Below are 20,815 nucleotides of genomic sequence, written 5' to 3'. Positions count from 1 at the left end.
AGTCCGTACAAGAAGCTCATTGTTGCTATTTGGTTTTGTTTATGTGAGAGCAGAAAGCGTAGTGTGCTGAGGACAAAGCTAAACAAAAGATGCAAACTGATGCACAGGGCAAATTTTTTCTTGCCGTGCATTGGGAGAACAAGCAGTGTGAGTATTGCATGGCGGAACTTAATGGCTGAGAAAATGTTTGTTCCATTTTCTTTATGTGCCCTTTTGCAGGGCCTGGGGCCGCATCTCCAAATGGCAGCCTCACAAGTCAGTCAAGCCAGTCGGCCATCAATCCGGCTGCGGCTGTGCCACAAGCTTCACCTTCTGCCGTGCTTCCTCAACAGCCAGTCCCGGGGGTAGTGGCAACTGCGCCTTCCCAACAGCAGCCACCACCACAGGCTGGAACTGCCAACCCCGTCACGCAGCCGCCGTCCAGTTCAGCACAAGGGAGCACAGCGCAGCAAGGATATTTTGCTTCTGTCTTGGACAGCCCATCTTTGAGTAAGCACAACATTTCATTTCTTCTGTGATGTGTTTTGGTAACCACATAGCTACACATATGTTTTGTCATGCCAGATACCACTTTTAGTGTCGTATCAATTATGCGGGTGCCCGAGGCACATTCTCACTGTTGGTGGCACTGCTGCTGTCCTGTCCTGCTTTCTACAATGCATGTGCGGGTTGCGTACGAAGGGTTGGAAAGTTTCCAGAGGTGCGGGCTGCACTTGTCTGCAAAAACAACAAAACGAAATGGGTGCACGGTCAACGCTTCGCTCAGTCGGCTCGGTGGCAAAGCCAGGACATTGCTCTGCCTTTTGCTGCTGGCATGAGCATTGTGTACACGTACATCATAAGCACACTACGTGTTCTTGTTGAGTTGCTGTATTCGTGCGCTGGTCGGAGTGGAATGGATGGTAAATGTGAAGCTATCATTATCTAAAAGAGTCAAACCTCATTATAACGAAGTCGTGCTTCTAATAAATGTAATTACTGTAGGCTCTCGATAATTCAATCTCGAGGGCACCCCAGGATTTTGTTTGAATTACCACATAAATATGACTCGGGGCAACATACCAACTTGTATTGTAATGAAACATTCACATATATTCAATAACATAACAATCACACACATTTAAATACTATGCACATTTTGGAAAAAAGAATCACGATTCGATGATTGCTTTGTTGCTGCATGAGACTTCAAAACAAAATTTTCTATGCTAGCAAGAGCAGCCAGTTCTTTGCGAAAGTTTTCCACAGGGGTCAACGATTTGCAAGAATGGTGTCATGCACGCACACGAAAAGATGAACACACCTCACTCAATGACCGCGGGAACTCGCTGTCAAGACGCTGGAGTGAGAAAGTGCACCAGCAGCAGCAAGTGAATGGACCTTTGTGCTGTCTCGCATCAGTACAAACGGAGCCACGTAAACACAGCATGTGGCGTATTCTGTTCCCGTTTCGGATGGCTTTCAAGATGCAGTGACCTTGGCTGGCGGGCACGGCTACCCTCCAGCCGGAGTAGACCCCTTCCCTTCCTACCCTCCCCACGGAGCCTTGTGCACAATGGAACACTGCGCGCTTCCTCCCTGCTTCCTTCCCACTTCCTTCTCTTGCGTGCGTAACATTGAGCTGCGATCACCGGCTCGCCCTCGCACGTTTTCACTTGCACATAGAGCATACGGCGTGCTCAGGCTCCTCAGTGATCTGCATTTTTTTTTCTCTCTTTTTCTCTGTCAACGTGCAATTCCGTTTGGCGCACGCAGTTTAGCCGCTTTGGCATATGCGCACGCCGAGAGAAGAAGAGAGTGCTGAGGGTCATATGTGTCATTTTCGTGCATGCCACGCCTCCCATCTCTGTTTTTTTTTTTTCTTTCTTCCTTAATCCACTGGTGATTGCTTGTGCGCGTGGTTTGGTTAATTTGTCCGCTTTGACATGTGTAGGCAGAGAATCATCTTTATTTGCGACTGTTTGTAATATATAAGAATGTATATGTTCAGCTAAAAGCTACAAAGGCGGCTGATATTTTCCAGCGTGGACAAGCAAAACGTTTGAATTAAGCGGTTTTAAAATACATTAAAAACATAGCTGGCCAACCAAAATTTGAAATTTGTTTGAGTTTACTGAACGTTACAGGGTTTAAGTTATTGCGAGTCTACCGTAAATCTTTGTTTGTTCGGTCGAGGTTTTAATATTTGAGCAATAAAAATAATTTAACACTTTACCGGAGCATTAGCACCTCGTTAGTCAGCAATTATAAACGAATTACTGCAAGAAGGTTGCGTCGTCATTGCGTGATTACGAGTGCTGGCGTGTGCGGTGCAATCGCGCCGAGAGAAGTGCATTAGCATGGCTAATAGCGTCCGAGATTTGCGTGTGGCGCTTCACGCAATTCTGTAAAGGTTTTACGCTATGGTTGACCACGCTCAGTGTGTGTAGCCGTCTTCAGATGGTGCCTACAACTTCAAAACAAAAGTCTAAAAAAATACGGAGATTCGTCCTTCCTGAGAGAAAACAAAAAGTCACAGTTCTGCTCGAAAGGCGAAACCATTGATGGCGATAGCCATTGATTGCAGTAGCGCCACTTCGTGGGGCAGCAAGGAGCTCCATTCAAAACAAAAATGGCGTTCAGCAAGTCGAATCATGCACCGGACAGAGTCGGTGCATGGTGCTCTCAATCGGGTTGGCTCAAGGAGTGTCTGAAAAATCTGATGAGAGGTTGCAAGGTGCCCGAACTATCAGCAGTTGTTATACATTATGGTCTATGGGGAGAATGGCAGTGTCGCAAAGCAGACCAAATAATCAAGCATGTCCGAATTTTTGGAGTCCGAAAAATCAGTAGGCAACTATAATTGCAGTAAACATTCGCTTACTGATTAGGTTAACAAGCGTGGTGTCGTGTGTACAGACAAACATGAACAATCTTGCTCAATGACCACGAACACTCGCTGTCACAATGCTGGCGTGGTGAAGAGCACCGGCAACGGAGAAAACGCTTAGTGCTGCCTCTAGTATAGGCTAAAAAATAGGGGAAAGACATTCAAACATTACTGGTTTTAACAATAGCCTGGTGTAATAATGAGCAGCTCTCATACCATGAATGTATATGCATGTTCCATGGTAAAATAACTTACAGCAATGTTCCCCACTACAGTGTGAATATTGAGATTCAGAGTATGGGTCCAATTTACGGTAGCCTAGAAGATTCTAAAGAAATAAACAAACCAATTCACGAAAAAAAACTAGTAAACACATGTTTTTAATAATAATAATAGTGCTTTATTTGTCGTATTTGTTGTAATTTGACATAAAATAAGCGGAGAACATGATAAACAGGATGCAGTCATGCATATAATGCATCATACAAAACCTCAGTGGGGGTGAAAATGCACTTATAAAGTGTTAGCATGTGACGATCAGTAACAAAGCAGAGTAAATAAATCAAAGCTGTAAGGCGAGCAGATGTTTTTTTACTGAACTATCAAATCTATCTAATGAGGAGCTGTTACTAGTGGACTCGCTCAGATTATTCCAGTCTCTTATCGCTAAAGGAATGAATGAATTCTTAAACCACTTGCTACAGAAAGAATGCTCATTGAGCGTTTGTATATGTTTATGTCGCGTTCACTGTGTTTCAGTGCTGGAGATGTTCCTAGAGGTATCAGTGTTAAAGTGGTTGTGTAGAAGCTAGAAGAAAGGGGATTAACCAAGGGGCCCGATTTTTATTAATCATATCATAAGAAGCCAACAAACATTGATACCAAGGACAACGTAGGGGAAATTACTTGTACTTACTAAATGGACTAAAGAAATTATCAGTTAATGTAAACGAAAGTGGATGAAAGAACAACTTGCCACAGGTGGGGAACGATCCCACGTCCTCGCATTACGTGTGCGATGCTCTACATAAGCGGGTACATAAGCTTAAAATGGGCTAGTACTGCTCGGTCTTGTACTTTTCAGACTCTGGTGATGTTACCTAAGTAGTTTGGTGGGAAAGTCGGTGATCTCCCCGTTGCTGTTCAATATAGCGATGAGGGGATTGCCGAACCTCTTGGAGAACATCAGGGGTATCCGTCACGCAATGTATGCAGACGACCTGACCATGTGGACGTGCACGGGATCGGCGGGCGAACAACAAGACGCCCTGCAGGAAGCCATCGACAGGACCGAGCATTATCTGCACCGCTGCGGTCTTTCATGCGCGCCGGAAAAGTCGGAGCTCCTGATCCTCAAAAAGAGGACAAGAGGGCGGCCTCCGCAGGAGACACCTGACCCAACGTTGACACTAAATGGAGTCAACATACCCAAGGTGGACACACTCTGTATTCTGGGCCTCACTCTCCAGAAGGACGGTGCCGGTCTCGCCACAATTAAAAAACTGCAAGCGACAGTTACCCAAGTCGCGCACTTGGTGCGAAGATTGACAAACAAAAAGCACGGCCTGAAAGAGCAGGACACAATCAGATTAATACAAGCCCTGGTAATCAGCAGAGTCACTTACGGCACCCCGTACCTGGGTCTCAAGAACAGCGAGAGAGACAAATTGAACACCCTAATACGAAAGACCTACAAGCTGGCACTGGGGCTTCCACCGACGACGTCGACGGAGAAGCTACTCAGCCTAGGCATCCACAACACTTGGGAGGAACTAGTAGAGGCCCACAAGACGAGCCAGATAGAGCGACTCAAGCTCACCAGCACGGGTAGGGACACGCTAATAAGACTGGGCTACCCAGTCGAATATGAGTCCAGAAAACAGCGGGTTCCTCTACCCCTCAGGGAGAAGATCACGGTGGCCAGCATCCCGAGAAACATGCACCCTGAATACCACAGAGAAAGGAGGCGAGCGAGAGTGAAAGCTCTGCGTAAGGCCTACGAAGGACCAAAACAAGGAGAAGTCCGATACACCGACGCGGCGAAGTACAAGAACAGAGCGGCCCACGCTATCAGCGTGATCAACGGCCAAGGACAAGAGGTAGCAGCGGCCTCGGTAAGCACTCCAGACATCGACTGCGCGGAAGAAACGGCGATAGCCCTGGCGGCCACTACGGGCCAGCGGGAGGAAGATCTAATCACGATCATCACCGACTCACAAACAGCATGTAGAAATTACCAAAAGGGCCGCATTTCCAAGCAAGCCCTGAGCATCCTCGAAAAGCGAGACAATTTTCCAGAGGTGTACATTGTCTGGGCCCCGGGACACGAGTCCCTGGCGGGTAATGTAGCGGCTAATGCCGCTGCCCGAGATCACATTCTCCGGGCTATCCCACCAGGTTCAGGAGCACCGGTGGACCAACAAGATAGCGTCCCGAAAAGATACGCCGATATCCTGAGCCACTACAGACTGGGTAGAAGGATCTATCCACCCCCGCATCCCCAGCTGACAAGAGAAGAGGCGGTGATCTTCCGAAAACTACAGACCGGCACATTCCCGCACGGCACCCTGCTTCACGCAATGTACCCTACGACCTATACTCACAAATGCGCCTTCTGCTCTACGCTTAATACCCTCTACCACATGGTATGGGAATGTCAACAAAATCCATCGACACCGCCCATCACCGGACCAACCGTCGAGCAGTGGGAGGCCCAACTGATAAGCTCGAGCCCTGAAGACCAGCATCGCCTGGTGAGCAGGGCCAAGCTATCAGCTCAAGCCCACGGCATCCTGGACTAGGGACGCCGCCCACCTCGGACGATTTTACCGTCGGCTCATTTCAACTAATAAAGTTTATTCCTCCTCCTCCTCCTATAAGTATGCCACAGGTTCCAATAGGAACGTTGAGTGATAAGGAAGGAAGTACAACAAAATTACATAAAGCATAAACAGGAACAAACACTACTTTACGAGAAGTGTCCGAGTTCTCACAGAATGTTTCATGGTTAGTGATGGAGACAAGGCTATCAGGAAGATCATTCCAGAGTGCAATGGCTTGTGACAATCCTGAGAAATAAATAGCTTTCATCCTACCAAGCATTCGCTTTGGCTGAAATCATTATGAAGACACCTAGAATTACATAGTGGAGTAACAAGAGGCAATTTGTGTGGTGTTATGCCCTGAATGTATGTGTGTCAGACATAACAGTGTGATTCTTCTACAGTTACATAATGCTTGAAGGGATAAGTTTGCTTTAATTTGAGTGACACTAGAGTTTATTGTATATACAGTTGACTCTCGTTACAACAGATCCTGATAATCTGACAAAAAACGTCCGTTTATCCAAAGTCTGTAATATCTGAAACACCTCACTTCCAAAAGTGTCATCGTGATGTCTAACAACTTTATTGCAAAGAGTGAGTGATGAACTTCCAGCCTAAAAAACCAAGAAGAAATCGCAGTTTCGCCCGAAAGACGAAGCATCGATTGCAATAGCAAATTAAGCAAGATAAGTGCGGTAGCAGCAGTGAGCAAATTGTCTTTCGTGCTCTCTCGGTTCAACGTGAACTAAACAACGAGAGCACAGCACGTACGAAGCTGCCGGCACTGGGTGCACTTTGTCCAGATCACAGATCACTTTGAAGAAGAGGCCCGAGCGGACACGCACTTTGTTCACGTCACAGATTGCTTTCAAGATACGGCACATGTCCACCCTGCTTTCCTTCCTCCTCCCTCGCACGCAAGATATTAAGCCGTGATCATCGGCTGACCCTCGCACGTGAGTTGCCAGCCCGTGTCAACATGGCAGAAGTTCGTTTTATACGCTGATTTTGACAAAAAATTGTCGCTAATTTTGTCTGCTGTAGCCGATAATCCGTTTTAGCGCAGTCCATTAAAAAGCGAACTTCATTGCATTAACCCTTCCAGGGTCAATGACTTAAATATATGGCACTGTGAACAAGTCCAAAATGGTCGATGGTGTATATTTACGGCGCCGTCTGTACATAAAAAAAGCATGCCAATTTCCAAACTTCTTGCCTGGCATGTGCTGCCACTGTGCGGGAATACGGGGAATTTTTTTTCTCACAACTCTTTCTCTCGGTTTTCGTTGCATGGTTTGTTTGCTCTGGCGATTTACTATCGCTCGTGCATTGAAGGGCACACGGGTGCGTAGAGGTTGGTTTGGGTTTCGTTCCGCGGGTGGTTTCGGCTTCTTGCACTCACAAAACTGATGGCCATCTCCTTACTAATCGCTCAAAGGGTGACCGCCTGTTAGTCGCTCGTTTATTGCTCACAGGGGTGCACATACGAAGGATGCCACCGTGCACGCATTTCCTTTTTTTGGAGACTCGCGAGGACTGATTGCCTCTGGTTGGAAATAAGGTGAAGGATGAGTGGGAGTTTGTCACATGTTTTTCTTCTCTGACGGGCACGCAACCACAGTTTTCTTGAGTGTGCTTACCTATGCAGTTCAATTACGCCACGGATTGAAATATTAGTGTTAGAGCAGGGACATTTGAGACTTGTGAAATATTCGCATGTGCACATTTTTCTAAGCCTTTGAAATATGTGTATAATAATTCATAAATTTTTTTATTCTTAAATGTTCATTTCCTATTTTTATTGTTGTTATTAATGAATAAACAGTACATATATACCAATGCAAAATAATTTTTTCTCACTTTACGATCATCATAGAAAAATTACGGTGATTTTACGGAAATTACCGTAACTACGGTAATTACGGAAGAATTACTGTAGTTTAATGTCTCTGAAGAATTTAAATCTGCAATAAAAAAGATTGATCCTGGGTGGTTGCATGTGACAAAAAATGTGGACCCTGAAAAAGTTAATAAAATAGGTAGAACAAACAAAGGCTGAAATATGGTCTGTTATATCTGAAACTCTCTTGTACACAGGTCTGTTGTAACGAGCGTATAGTATTGTATACCCTGGTGCTTTCTTTTGTAAATCTTCTAGTTTTTACAGCACAGCTCTTAGGTGCCCGTTCTAGAAACACAGTTCTATGTCTTGATATGATGTGTTCAAAAAGTTTGCATGCGGTGCTCGTTAGTGAAATTGGCTGAAAGTTGGACAGGTCATTTTTGCTGCCTGATTTATGTACTGGGACAACTTTTGCAGATTTCTAATCCTTTGGAAAAACAGATGATGATAATGACTTGTTAAATATTATCTAAGGTACTTCACCACCTATTCTGCAGATCATTTAAAAAAAATGTTTGGTATTTTGTCCGGGCCTGGCCCTTTTTTCGTGTCCAGGTATAAATGAAGGTTCAGTACTATGACCTCAGTGACCATATGAGGGCTTAGTCTGCTGTTAACGGTGATGTCAATTTGAGGTAGTTTCCCATTGTTAGTTGTGACGATAGATGAAAAAAGGTTATTTTGTGACTTGGTTGTGAATTCCACTGTTTCAGGCGACACTAAGGGATCACTGTATGCCTTAGGTTTACGGTACTGGTTCTAGAACTTGCTCTGAGAGTTTCTTATGAATGCTGGAAGTGTTTTGAGTAAAAGTTTGACTTGGCTGTCTTTATTTTAGATTTCACATCTTGGATAGCTAGGACAAGATTACTTTGACTTGAAGGCTTAACTGCAACCTTCATCGATTTTCTTAGGTTTGGCTGGAATGATGTCATGTGAGATTCAGAGGTTGTTCTTCCTTGCTTCTTTACATATTTGGAAACAGTGAAACATAGTAACCTTTAAACTATTCCTCAACATTTCAATGTTTGTGGTGGGACATAAGGAAAGTTCTTCAAAGGTGGTTCGTTACCTAAGTAGTCAATAATACTGGTATCGTCCGCTCTACTAAAGTCCAGGCAAGTGATGCGTAATTGGGTAGAAAATGTAGTATTCTGAGCAGGTGCTACACACAAAGTAATCCTAAGATCAGATATTCCATCGATGAATGCAAGCTTTGTTTAGTCTAACGAGAAATGATGGCTCAGAAAACCTAAATCGAGTGTGTTGGAAGTAGTTCTTTGAAAGCATGCGGTTTCTGTTATGATTTGGCTGAGATTCAGTAAAAGCATGACATCAAAAAGTATGTCGCCACTTGCCGTGTGGTGTTGAAATGTTTGCTAGTTCACATCAGGCAGGTTTAAATCCCCTATAAGTATTAGCCTGGCCCCCAGGGCATTATTCTGCACATACATGCGCAGTCTTTCCGTCACATTGACGTCACGGGAGGGAATGCAATAAATGTGACAAAAAATTCCCTTCCACTCCTGTGACATCAGGTAGTACGATACAGTAAAAGCTCGTTAATTTGAATTCCGCAGGGATGCTACGAAAATTCTAATTATACAAAATTCTAACTAATGAAAGTCGGAGAAAAAAATTGCTTGGTTAAAGCGTGTATATAGTCGGACAAAGCGTGACGGCGCACGCGCACACTCTACATCACGTTGGCGAGAACAACGTCTGTAGTTCGAAGCACTTGCGCAGCCAATGGCAGTCCGACGTGCCCAATGTCGAGATGGCTCTTGCTCCATCCGTGCATTCTTCGCGCTGACTGCGCTGACCCATAATGCATGGCCCGGAGAGAAAGGTGCCCACGCTGCTTCGCCGACGGTCGCAGACAACTGTTCAAAGCAGCGCGCGGGTTGGGGGCTGTTCTGCGCATTCTTCGAATAAAGCAGCCAACGGCACGCGTGTGTCGAAGTATGGTCGAAGTCTAGAGAGGATATCATTTTGGCTGGCGCAGCACAAGTGACGCATGCCGAAATTGTTGGGACTAAAAGCACGCCTTTGGGTCATTGACGCTCGCTGCTGAAACAAGAGCTGCGCTCTAAAATGCACTTCCGAAATGCACGACAACCTCCTGCGTCGTTGGTCTACACTGTACTTTTGTAGCTGTGCCGCATCCACGCTGCTGAGTTCCACTATACGTATAGGTGGCATCTAAACACGTATCCTAGCGTTGCTTTCCTTTGAGTAATATTCATGAATCTCAAAGGCTATGCTTTTTCGTACTGCGAGCACCGATAGATGTCATGGCCGCCATGCTTCAGGCGTTACTTGGTGCCAATTCTTAGCAGAACACCTCGTAGAGAAAGAGCACAGCCTCCAAAATGTAACATGGAAAGTGAAAGAAGAAAAAAAATAAGTGGGTTCGACTGTATCCAGCAAACTTCATTGACATACGAAGACCTTGAAAAATCTTTGAGGTTGCCCAGACAAGTTAAGACAATTTTGTCTTGTTATCTAGTTATCTTGTATGGGCAATCTTGTCTGGACAAGACATTTGCGATGACACTGTTCTTGTTTAGTGAGCATTTGCAAGTATAGAAGGCACAATGAAGTTGACACACATTCACCGGGAAACACCTTGCCTCACTTAACGTAAACTTGTGGTGCTCCAACTCTGCAGATATACCTGATGGAAACAAGAGCCTGTCGCGCACAGTGCACGCAGAACCGAATTTGTCTTACAGGAATTGCTTCTCAAAATAGTTATTTGCAACTGCAAGTGATACAATCTGGCTCTGAAGCTGTCACTTCAGTGCAAATTGAAGATGCCAAGCTTCCCATTTATAAACAAGTGTGCACTTTGCTTCGCCCTTCTGGGTGAAATGTTAACTATGTTCCTCGCTGATAATGACTGCAAAGCGTTGTTTCACTGTGCATTATCTAGCCAGCGTAAGTGTAAGCTAAGTGTAAGCTTGCTTTAATGGTTCTGCTGAACATTTATTTTTTAGCTTTTTCCTTTTTCACACTTCCATTTTGTAATTACATTGAAGTACACGATGTCCACCTGACATCCATGCTTTGGCTTCATTTTATTGTGTTGTATATTGACTTCTTGCAGCTGACCTGCACACTGTTACAGAATTCCTCTTCACCTTTCTGCTGTCACTTAGAATGACTGAAAGTTGAACAAGTTGGTAGGGGAAAAAAAAGAAAGCCAAGTGAAGGAGGGCCTGCAAATTTTGCACACTTCAGCATCACTCTCAAAAGCGGTTTCAAAGAACCAACACTACTCAATGGCTTACTTGGTGATTTGCATAAAAGCGAAAAAATAACTGCATAGCTGTTGGCTGCTGCTTGCACGTAACTGCTGCTTGCTTTTTGTTTCTTGTTTCTCTCGCTTCGCTTCAATCTTATTTCTTATCGCTGCTCTAAGCTGTTGTGCAATGCTTTAGTAAACAACGTGAAGCGACTGCTTACTCATAGCAACAGCCAACTGGTACACCTTTGACTTGTCACTTTTTCCCGATCACAAAGTCGGTCATTGAGTAATGCTGATTTTTGAAACCCCTTTTGAGAGCACTGCTGTCGTGCAGGCGAAATGCTCTTCCCATCCTGTTATGCATATTGAAATGAGAAAAAAGGAAAGTCAGTCTCGCCTGACAGGCAAAGCAATGATTGCAACAACAAATTATTAAACAGCTATATGTACAAGGTAAGGTTAGTCATTTTATCAGCTGCATAAATTGCTGTAAACATTTGCTTACAAACTAAATTAACAAGCGCGTTGTCGCGCATGCACAGGCAAACATAAACACATCTCGCTCAATGACCGTGGACACTCGCTGTCAGAATTTATTTATTTGTCAGATACTGCCAGCTACCTTTTGAAAGCCATAGCAGGAGTGGGTGCATCGATTTTATAAATAATAAATTGTACACTGCAGCCATTCAAGTCGACAAAATTGATAACAATAATAGTATTGCATACAAATACTCAGAAAGCAGATGTAACTAAACAACGACTGGAGGCGTGAACAAGAAAAGGTACTAAATCATTAGTTCTGCACTAAGTTCATACTCTCACGAAATAGTATTTTTTCTGAGACAATACTGCAGGCAAAAGTGCACCGAATAAAAAGTGTGAAAACATGTGTTTGTTTGTAGCCATAAGCCAAGACACTAAAGAGCTGTTCACAATGAAGATAATAAACAAGACTCCCGAAGTTAACTGCAACCATCAACAAAGGAAATCTAAGAAAAAGGTAAACAAACAGTAGCTTACCAGAAGCTAATACATAAGTATAGAGTTAGATTCCCGGAACCTTTCCGTGAATAGTAGCAGAGAAGTGCCTAGGGAATAAACATTAGTGACACACATTCGATAAAAGCTATATGTACAATGAATTAAAAAAAAACATTTGCGATAAATATAACAGGCAAAGTGGCACGACAGATGTGAAGGTATCGGATGATGATAACCAAACTACGTCACAAGTTCCATTCAGCTATGGTTCGAGGAAAAAAGGAAAAACGGTGTGCATTTGTTTTGGCTTGTGGCATTAGAATCATCTTGCTGTGTTTCCATCTCGTTGGCCTTGCGCTGTTCTACTGCGTAAAATATTAAAGAGTATTTGTAGTTGGTGTAGTTTTCTATGTGATTCTAATGTAGGAAGGCCGCTTAATTGCTTGAGGTCAGTAGCGGACACATGCCTGCTATAGACGTTAAATTTGAATCTTAGCGCTTTTTTCTGGACACGTTCAATGTCATTAATATCATATTTGGTGTGTGGATCCCAAACAGCATCTGCATATTTCAATAACGGTCTAACTAATGTCATGTAGGCCACAAGCTTAGCTTTAGAAGTGCAATGTTTTAGACAGTTTCTTAGCATGTATCGTTTCGCCAAAGCCAATGAAACTGTGTATTTCACATGACTGTTCTAGGTTAGTGTAGAGTTTATATATTATACCAGATATTTAAATTTGTCTACAGCAATTAATGGAACATTGTTGATGTTATAGGTTTAGACGAGCAGTATCTTTTTGCGTGTAGCCCTCATCTGAACACATTTGGAAACATCTAGTCACATTTGCCATAGTAAGCACTAGTTAATTTCTGATCAGAAGTTGTTTAGGATTTGTTGATCTTTATCTGACTCAATGGGCATGTATGCAGCACAATCGTCAGCAAATAAACGACTACGCACTGGAGAGTTAATTTGGAAATCGTTAATATAAATTGAAAGAAGTAGCAGCCCGAGCACCATTCCTTGGGGAACGCCTGAGAGAATGGATACAAATTCCGAGTTTTAGTCACCTATAATGGCATGCGCTCTGTGAGATACATGTCGAGCCACTGTACAATTTGATGGTTGTTTTGTAGGTACCGGACCTTCAACATTAAATTGGCATGTGACTCACGGTTGATATCTTTCTCAAAATCAAAGTCAAGGAAAATTATATCAACCTGTCTGCTTCTGTCTATTATTGCCATTAGATCATTTGTAGTTTGAATGAGCTGTGTCGTAGTTGATAAGCTGCGCCAAAACCCATGCTGGCTGCTTGAAAAAAAAAAAAAAAATGTTGTCTTCTAAGAAGAAAGGTGCTTGAAAACAGAGTGCCCCAAAACTTTGCTGCAACTGCACAGCAGTGAGACCGGTCTATAGCTGGTTACTTTAAGTTTGTCACCCGATTTATAATTTGGCACCACTTTGGCTGTTTTCCATTCCAAAGGTAGTTCCACTTTCCTTAAGCTTTCTTTGAAAATTATATGCAGATCCTTTGCACACCACTCAGTGTATCTAGCATAAACACATTTGGTATGCCACCCGGACTGATGGCGTTTTTGGTGTCTAATTGAAGTAGAGCCCCAAAAATGCCCATTTCGTTTGTCTAGATCCGGGATAGCAAAACTGGTTTTCTGAAAAGATGTGGGCTGCGTCGTGACACGAAGAAACACAGACGAAAAGTAATTATTGAATGTGTTTGCTGCATGGTTAATATCATTAGTGATAGCGTCGTCAAGTCTCAAATTGCTAATAGTTTTGTTTTTTCTTGTTAGGTGCAACGAGAACTTTTTCAGGTTGTTCACAAGAAAAATGTGCATTTTCACGTTAAAAAATATTAAACTTGGACAGCTTTACCTTTGTGTGCAATACATCGCGCAGCAGCTGTAGTGAAACTACAACTCTGTTCACAGCAGAGTGTGATAGGCGTTTGACACTGCACTTCAATTGTATTATCTACGTGAGATCCAAGGATTCTGACGGTTTCCCTTTTTTTGTCTAGTGGGAACATATTTGCTAATGCATTCATTCACAGTAGCCCTGAAGTGAATCTACAAGTCATTGACAGTCAAATTTCTGGCAGCATGCCTATGCTCAAATATATCTGTCTTGTTCCAAGAGGTCCAACATACTCTCATCTTGAGCTCGATTAAAGTCATGAATCTTTTTAATGACTTTTTCGCTTTCAGTTTGCAAGACCCGCATGTGGCCAGTAAAAAGGACAATGTTGTGATCTTACATTCCAGGGAAATAGGACATGTCATAGTTTAGGTCAGTAATCTTATCTGAAACAAAAAAAGAAAGATCAAGGAGTGTGCTAAAGGTAGCTGTTACTTGTGTGGGCTGATCCACAAGTTGCTTCAGACAAAACGAAAAAGCAATATCAAGCAACAACTCACAATGCTGACAAGACGATGAAACACTCAGTAGATTCCAGTTAATTTTCGGCAGGTTGAAATCGCCGCACAGGATAATATTAGCATTTTGTTTACAGTGCTCATGAATGAAGTCATGCAGTGCCTCCAGAACTGAAAGATTGGCATCAGGCCGATCCGTAAAGTGCACCAAGTAGAACATTATAGTGGCACAGGCGAACACTAATCCATAACATTTCAACGTCGGTATTGTGAGGTGTCACCGTATACTCAGTGCTTTTCTTCAGCACAACTGCGACGCCACCGCCCCTAGCTTGCCGATCGTGACGAACAATTTCATGCGAAGAAGGTACTGTGTCCTCATCAGATATCTTATCGTGAAGCCACATCTCAGAAATCACTGTCACGTCTGGGTTATATGCAAAATGAAGGCCCTCAAGATCGTCAAATTTATGCAAAATGCTCCTCGCATTCACATTCATCACAGAAAATGTGTTCCGGGTAGTGTGTGGTGACAGTGGTGTCATGTTGTTCTTTTGAGGCACTTCATCATTATAGTACATGGAAAAATTCTGTCATTCAGAGCATAATGGGACCATCATGTCGCTTCCATCATCCCATTTGAATTGTTTGTTATACATTTTTAGTTTGTCAAGAAGAAGAGCAATCTTTTCAGCCTTATCTCTGTTTTCCTTCATGTTCACCCACAGCTTCCTCTGGATTGTCTGAATGCGTGGTGAGAAATCCTCCGAGATTCTGTAGTTGGCACCTTTGAGCTTGCTGCAATTTTTCAGTATTCTCATCTTATCTCTTCCATCTACTAACTCAAAAATGCTGGCATCAGGAAGAGCGACAGCAGTGGAGAGCGAATTCCCCGTCGTGCTGCCTCTCACCGCGCACTATGCATGCGAGAACACAGCACCATGAAAGGATCAGCTGTATGGCCAGCTAGCTGTCGAACCAGCGCAGATTGCCTCGAAAATAGAATGCGTACAGCAGCACTCAGGCTCCACAGCTGGAGTAGAAGAGGAGATAAACCTGCCCTCACACCTTCCCCTCCTAGTGAACTCACATCTCCCCGCTGCCCCTTTGCGCACAGAATACAGTGTGCATCGTCCCCAGCTTCCTTCCTTACGAGCACATGGAGACACTGCAGCATCAAGCCACAATACCTCTTGGTTCGCCCTCGCAAGCTTTCGCTCACACCTAACGTATACGGTGTGCAGCCGTGATTTTATTGCACTTGGACTTTATGTGGAGCACCACGACGATGGCGGAAATTTGCCTGGAGTCTCGAATACAGTGCACTCTCTTTAAACAGAACCTCAAGGAACCAGGGAAATTTTTTTCCCTGGTTCACCAGGAGTTTCATTTACTGAGAGACAATGCTAAAGGGTTGTATGAATACAAACCACCCAACCATAAGGATGGTGTTCCGTATAAGTGGCAGTTCGATATAACAATGCTCAAGGGTTGTATGGATACGAACTAACCAACCATGAGGATGGTGTTCTGTTTAAGTGGCAGTTCCATATAAGCAGTTTCCGTTTATAGAGATTCCACTGTAATTCCACCGCTATCGCAATAATATAAATGGGGAAAATATAATGGGATAGAAACTCTTGAATGTGATTTTTTTTAATGTGATGCACAATTTGACACTCAAGCTTATGCAATTAAGGAATTAATAATAAATTTATGAATTAGATTAATTTTGAAAACTTATCTAATCAGTGATGACAGAAAAATTCACTAGTGTGAGCAAGGCAATTGTTAACATAACTGTTCGTCCTGTCGTCATATCCCATAGCCCTTTCATTAAACAGCTTGGCCCGTGTTAGCTGGTACACACGATATATTAGCCACCTGTGATTACTGTGGTTCGTGTCTTCGTTAAAGAATGAGAGTCACATTCTGATTGAAGTGTGTATGTATGGTAGAAAACCGGGTGAAGTCCTTGGGAATATTGCTTATCATGGTGCACACCTATTAGTTAGGAATAAAATGTCAGCGCACCAAATCTTGTCAAAAAATGACATAGAGCCATTCTGCTGAACTATAACTGGCAGCAAACTGATGAATTTACATTGTCTCTGGTTTCCTCTTACACCCATTTTCTTTCAAGTTGTAGCTATTTTGGTTTAATCATCATAGTGAGCTGGTACCATTCACATTATGTGGAACGCTAACAAGAATGTGAAATTAGGGATTAAGTCACAAAGTGGTGTGCTTGTTTAGTGATAAGCAATTCTCTTGTGAGCGGTCGCTATACTCAATTTGGGGAGGCGGGAAGGGGATTGCAGCAGATACTGCTGTTGTTGATTAGCGCTGACAGTAAATGCAATATTTTAATAACAGTAGCCACCTTATGCTAGGTTCCTTGTTCACATGGTTGATCGATATGAAGAGAAACTCCCAATTTGTGTTTGAGGCTGTTAAATGATCTTGCTGCTGTTGCACTTCTAAAAATTAATAGTGCCTCACAAGCGTCATTTTAGTTGCATCACTTGCACTCTATAGTAATCGCTGTTTTAATGTCAATTTATCATTTTTCTCATTTGCTTTTTTACACAAAAATCTGATGATTGTGAACGTAACACTGTTGGTCCCGTCATCGTATCCCATAGCCCTTTCTTTAAACAGCTTGGCCCGTGTTAGCTGGGACACACGGTATATTAGCCACCTGCGATTACTATGGTTTGTGCCTTCATTAGAGAATGAGAGTAACATTCTGATTGAAGTGTGTATGTGTGGTAGAAAACCTGGTGAAGTCCATGGGAATTTTGCTTGTCATGGTACACACCTACTAGTTAGGAGTAAAATGTCTTGATGCTGCTTCCGAGCATAGTGAATGTTGAGGACTTCTCACTGTGTTGTTCTATGGCTGTACCGTCTGTTTGGTGTGTGTGTAAAGGGGCCCTACTATAGTTTTTGTAGCGTTGCAAATTTCAAACCAAGATTGCATCCTATGTCATGAAACATAATTAAATGTGAACGAAGTTGTAGTAAAAGTTTATTATTGACAATCTTTTTCACTGCATGCCCCAATCGAAGGTGTCACAAGACATGCTTTTACATACTGTTAAAAATAAATGTGAACTCATGTTTGCACCTAATCTCTGGTCGGCTGTCTCTAGTGACACTTCATATCTTACATGCCAGCACAGAATATTATAGTTACAAGCTAGCACTGTCAGCGACACTTAAAAGGATAACGCGGGCAAACTAAATCATAATAACTTCGGATTTCATTGCCCCCATAGATGCCAAATTGTCTTCTGCCTCAAGCAGAAAATGCAACTTGAGGACAAACAAAACCAATCTGTGATGAGCAAACTGTGTGCGTTCAGTGTGCTTCATAGGAGAGGGCCCCTTTAATGTGGTTGCTACTTAAAAGGAAAGGCAGCACTGCTTTCTTCGCAAACATTTAGCGTGCACTCTAGCACGCTAGATGTCTCTGTTGTGCTTGTTTCATGCTGTATGTCTTCATGTGGTCAGTAGTCCTGTGTCTGTGTGTGTATCTTTTATCTCTGGCAGTCCAAGCACCTGCAAGCTCCACAAGCATAGATACGTTTAGTTCTCGTGACGCCCCATCCACGTCTTCAGGTACGTCCACACAGTGCAACCTGTCGCTGCCCTACTGTTTTGTGTGTGGTGTTGTGCGTGTTTTTAGGTGTGCTTGCTTCTTGTCAAATGTGGTTTTCTTGTGCAGTCTTGGTTAAAAGTTTTATATTCATTCCAAGAGTGACAACGTATAATGCCAGCCTTGGCTCCTGTAGCATGTCATCACCTCAGCAGAGAGAGTGAGGAGTGCTGTCCTTCTAACTCTCCAGGGCTTTGGAGCAATGTGGCTAAGTCTGTACAGTCATGCAAATGAGTACATTGAAACTCCTGACACAAAGTCTGCACATCCTGTTTTACTTCAACATTTCTGTATTCCCTTCTGCCTGCTTTCTTTCTTTGTTATAGTACTCCATTTTGTACTTAGCAGGCAACACTGCTGAGGTCACGTAAATATGGTGTGGTCGTAGAAGTCTTGCTCTTCATGTTTTGCACTGCACTTTATTTTTATCTGCAACTCTTTCTATGGAGCTACTTTATAAATTAGAGCTACAACTTGTGGAAGTCATGTTACGTCAGATCACATATACTTGTGCGCTTTCTTGCTTCCAGTAGGTGACTTGTGATATTTTGGTCACGACCGCAAGTGATGCACTGCGGCTGTTGTTTGCAGAAGTTTGTCACTCTGCTCGTTTGATGGTAAATTGACCCAGATCTACGACACCTTCCATGTCATAATTACAATGAATTACATGACGTCCATCTGTATCTTTCTTTCGTATGGTGATTCATTATCTTTTTGTTGCAAATGTAAGCAGTGAGAGAAGTCTCTCTATTTGTAGCCTGTTGCCTGCTATGTATGAAACAGATTATAGTGTCTTTGTTGTTTAGCTGTTCTGTTTAACGAGAAATTAGTGCATTTTATCTTAAGCTTAAAGGAACCCCATTAACACTTCACAGCTTGTCATGATGGCGCAGTATTGTTATTTTTTGTTTCTTGCATTGAAAACAGACTAACTGAACTCTGTGCTTGAGCCTTTCTAAAAGTTGTATGCAGCATTGGTTCTTGGTTTCATATTCTCCAATGACCTCCTAAAGATTTGATGTAGTCAGCTTAATGTGCAGCATAATTTCCTTTATCTGCCCCTTTTAATGTGTGTTGCTTTTGTTCACACATTTCTTTGTTGTTTTGTTACCATACCTTGTGATATAGCAAACCTGGCAGGGTAAGCAATTTTTGTTCATTTGACTGTGCTCTTGCCAGAATCTACATCTGCTTGACTCTCTCAATGACAAAACTTCATGAACGGCCTTGAAGATATCGATGTTATGAAAGATTCAGCCTAAAAGAAGTGTTCTGAATCTGTGGCAGAACTAAACGAAAATTTCTGAACAGTTCATCTTGTTTGTTAAACAGTTCAGCTTGATCGAGTTTGCATAAAGACAATCTGCTGAGCTTTATCCTTATGTGTAAGTGATGTAATCATTAAACATGGTTCAGATGCTGTATAACAGTGGAAAATTGTTTGATTTTCTTTAAAATTGTGCCATTTCTAAACGGCCATTGCATTGAGCGGTTGTCGACAAGCCCACCCTGTTCATTTTCTTCGGTGATTGTACAGTTGACATCCACATAAGCCACCTGTAAATACGCTTATACCCTGTCGCATCCCATGCATATGGCATTTGGGCTATGTGAAGCAGATAAAAGCTGAAATGCAGTGATATTAAAGGCATACCAAAGACAAATGTTGCTTAGACTTTTAGGTTAGGCTCCCAAGAATATGAATTAAATTAGTTTCATCTTGAACTTTCTATGCCAGCATCCTGTGATAAATGAGCACATTGCACTTGTAAACCAACAAGGGCTCATTTTCAGTCTCTGAAATTTTGCTATCATAAATTGATACTATCATAGTAAACTCATTGGCATTGCCTTTCAGGCTCAAAAATTAAAAAGAGAAAGTTGTTCCTCGATTCGCTCATTAGTAATCACACCATCTGCCAGGGAAATTGAAACAGTTTTTAAAGAGTTATTGTACCAGTCTAAACCAACCTACTCTTTCTGTTTTGTCTTCCTTGAATTGTACTCATTTAATAGACATTATATAAAATTATTTAAAATGCTTCCACTTCTGATTGTCTGTGATTGAGATGCAAGCTTTATGGAATTTCCTTGAAGCCCACAAGCTTGTGTAGGATGATGTTTAGCAGATGTCACAGGACTGGTATGTGAAAGCCTTTTTGTTCTGCAACCCTAATTTCTTTTTAACCACATGTATCATTTCATTCTCCACTGCTAAATTTGGTGTTTTACATGCACTATGGTGCAAGGCTCAGTGAGTGAGCCTATGATTGCAGAAAGCTATGCTACTGAAATTTTCGTTTCCACATGCTGTGCGTTCTTCAAAGACACTTACTCACAACTGCATTACCTAACTCTGATAGCTTGAAGACGTATATAAAATCTGCAACCTGTAGAAATGACCAAAACAATAAAATCCTTGGCCAAATAATATATTTGCTTGAGATTCCTTGCTGGAAATGCTGTTTGCCCAGAAACTCTAGGAGCTGAACATTAAAGGTTATGGAATTAGCTGGATTTAAGGGCTTCCAAAGTTTTACGAAGTATTTCTCTTGTCTGAAAATGCCACGATTGCAGAGTCTATATTACTGCATTATTTAAATGTTGCATCTGCTTCATATGGTGTGTGTACTTTATACTATAACAGATGTACAAAAGGTGGTCGCTCTTTCTTTTCTCTCTCTCTCTCCCTCTCTTTTAGTGGACACAACCATTGCCCCTCTCTCCCCACACTTACCTCAAAATGGAATGAATGGAATGAACCAGCAGCAGTCAATGCAGCCATTTTCAAGCACAGGTTAACACTTTTTTCTTCTTCTTTCTGTTGACCATTGCATTCTGGCTGACCAAGAACATTGCTTTGTGTGTCTCCAAAATGAATGCCTGCTTTTGTGTTGTTGCATAATAATTTATATATTAG

The 20,815-nt window shown here is 42.5% G+C and overlaps 1 protein-coding gene and 1 long non-coding RNA gene across 3 annotated transcripts in view; one reads left to right on the top strand and one right to left on the bottom strand.

Annotated features, from left to right (window-relative positions):
• Med (Smad/Smad4 homolog Medea) overlaps positions 1-20,815 on the top strand; it is a 58,588-nt gene that overhangs the window by 15,208 nt on the left and 22,565 nt on the right. Inside the window, exons 5-7 of one of the 2 annotated variants that reach the window (XM_075693063.1) lie at positions 220-489; positions 17,787-17,855; positions 20,597-20,692. In XM_075693063.1, coding sequence (XP_075549178.1) covers positions 220-489; positions 17,787-17,855; positions 20,597-20,692 — 435 coding nt within the window. The remainder of the gene's footprint in view (positions 1-219; positions 490-17,786; positions 17,856-20,596; positions 20,693-20,815) is intronic. The other variant, XM_075693064.1, reaches the window with a different exon arrangement.
• On the bottom strand, positions 483-12,008 carry LOC142582928 (uncharacterized). Its single transcript, XR_012828521.1, has 3 exons — positions 11,871-12,008; positions 10,712-10,763; positions 483-717 (listed from the first exon to the last, which is right to left on the bottom strand). It is a non-coding gene; the product is annotated as an uncharacterized LOC142582928 (long non-coding RNA).

The sequence above is a fragment of the Dermacentor variabilis genome, chromosome 5, assembly GCF_050947875.1.
Source record: "Dermacentor variabilis isolate Ectoservices chromosome 5, ASM5094787v1, whole genome shotgun sequence".
Taxonomy (NCBI): Eukaryota; Metazoa; Arthropoda; class Arachnida; order Ixodida; family Ixodidae; genus Dermacentor; species Dermacentor variabilis.
This window is presented reverse-complemented; position numbering and strand designations above follow the sequence as displayed.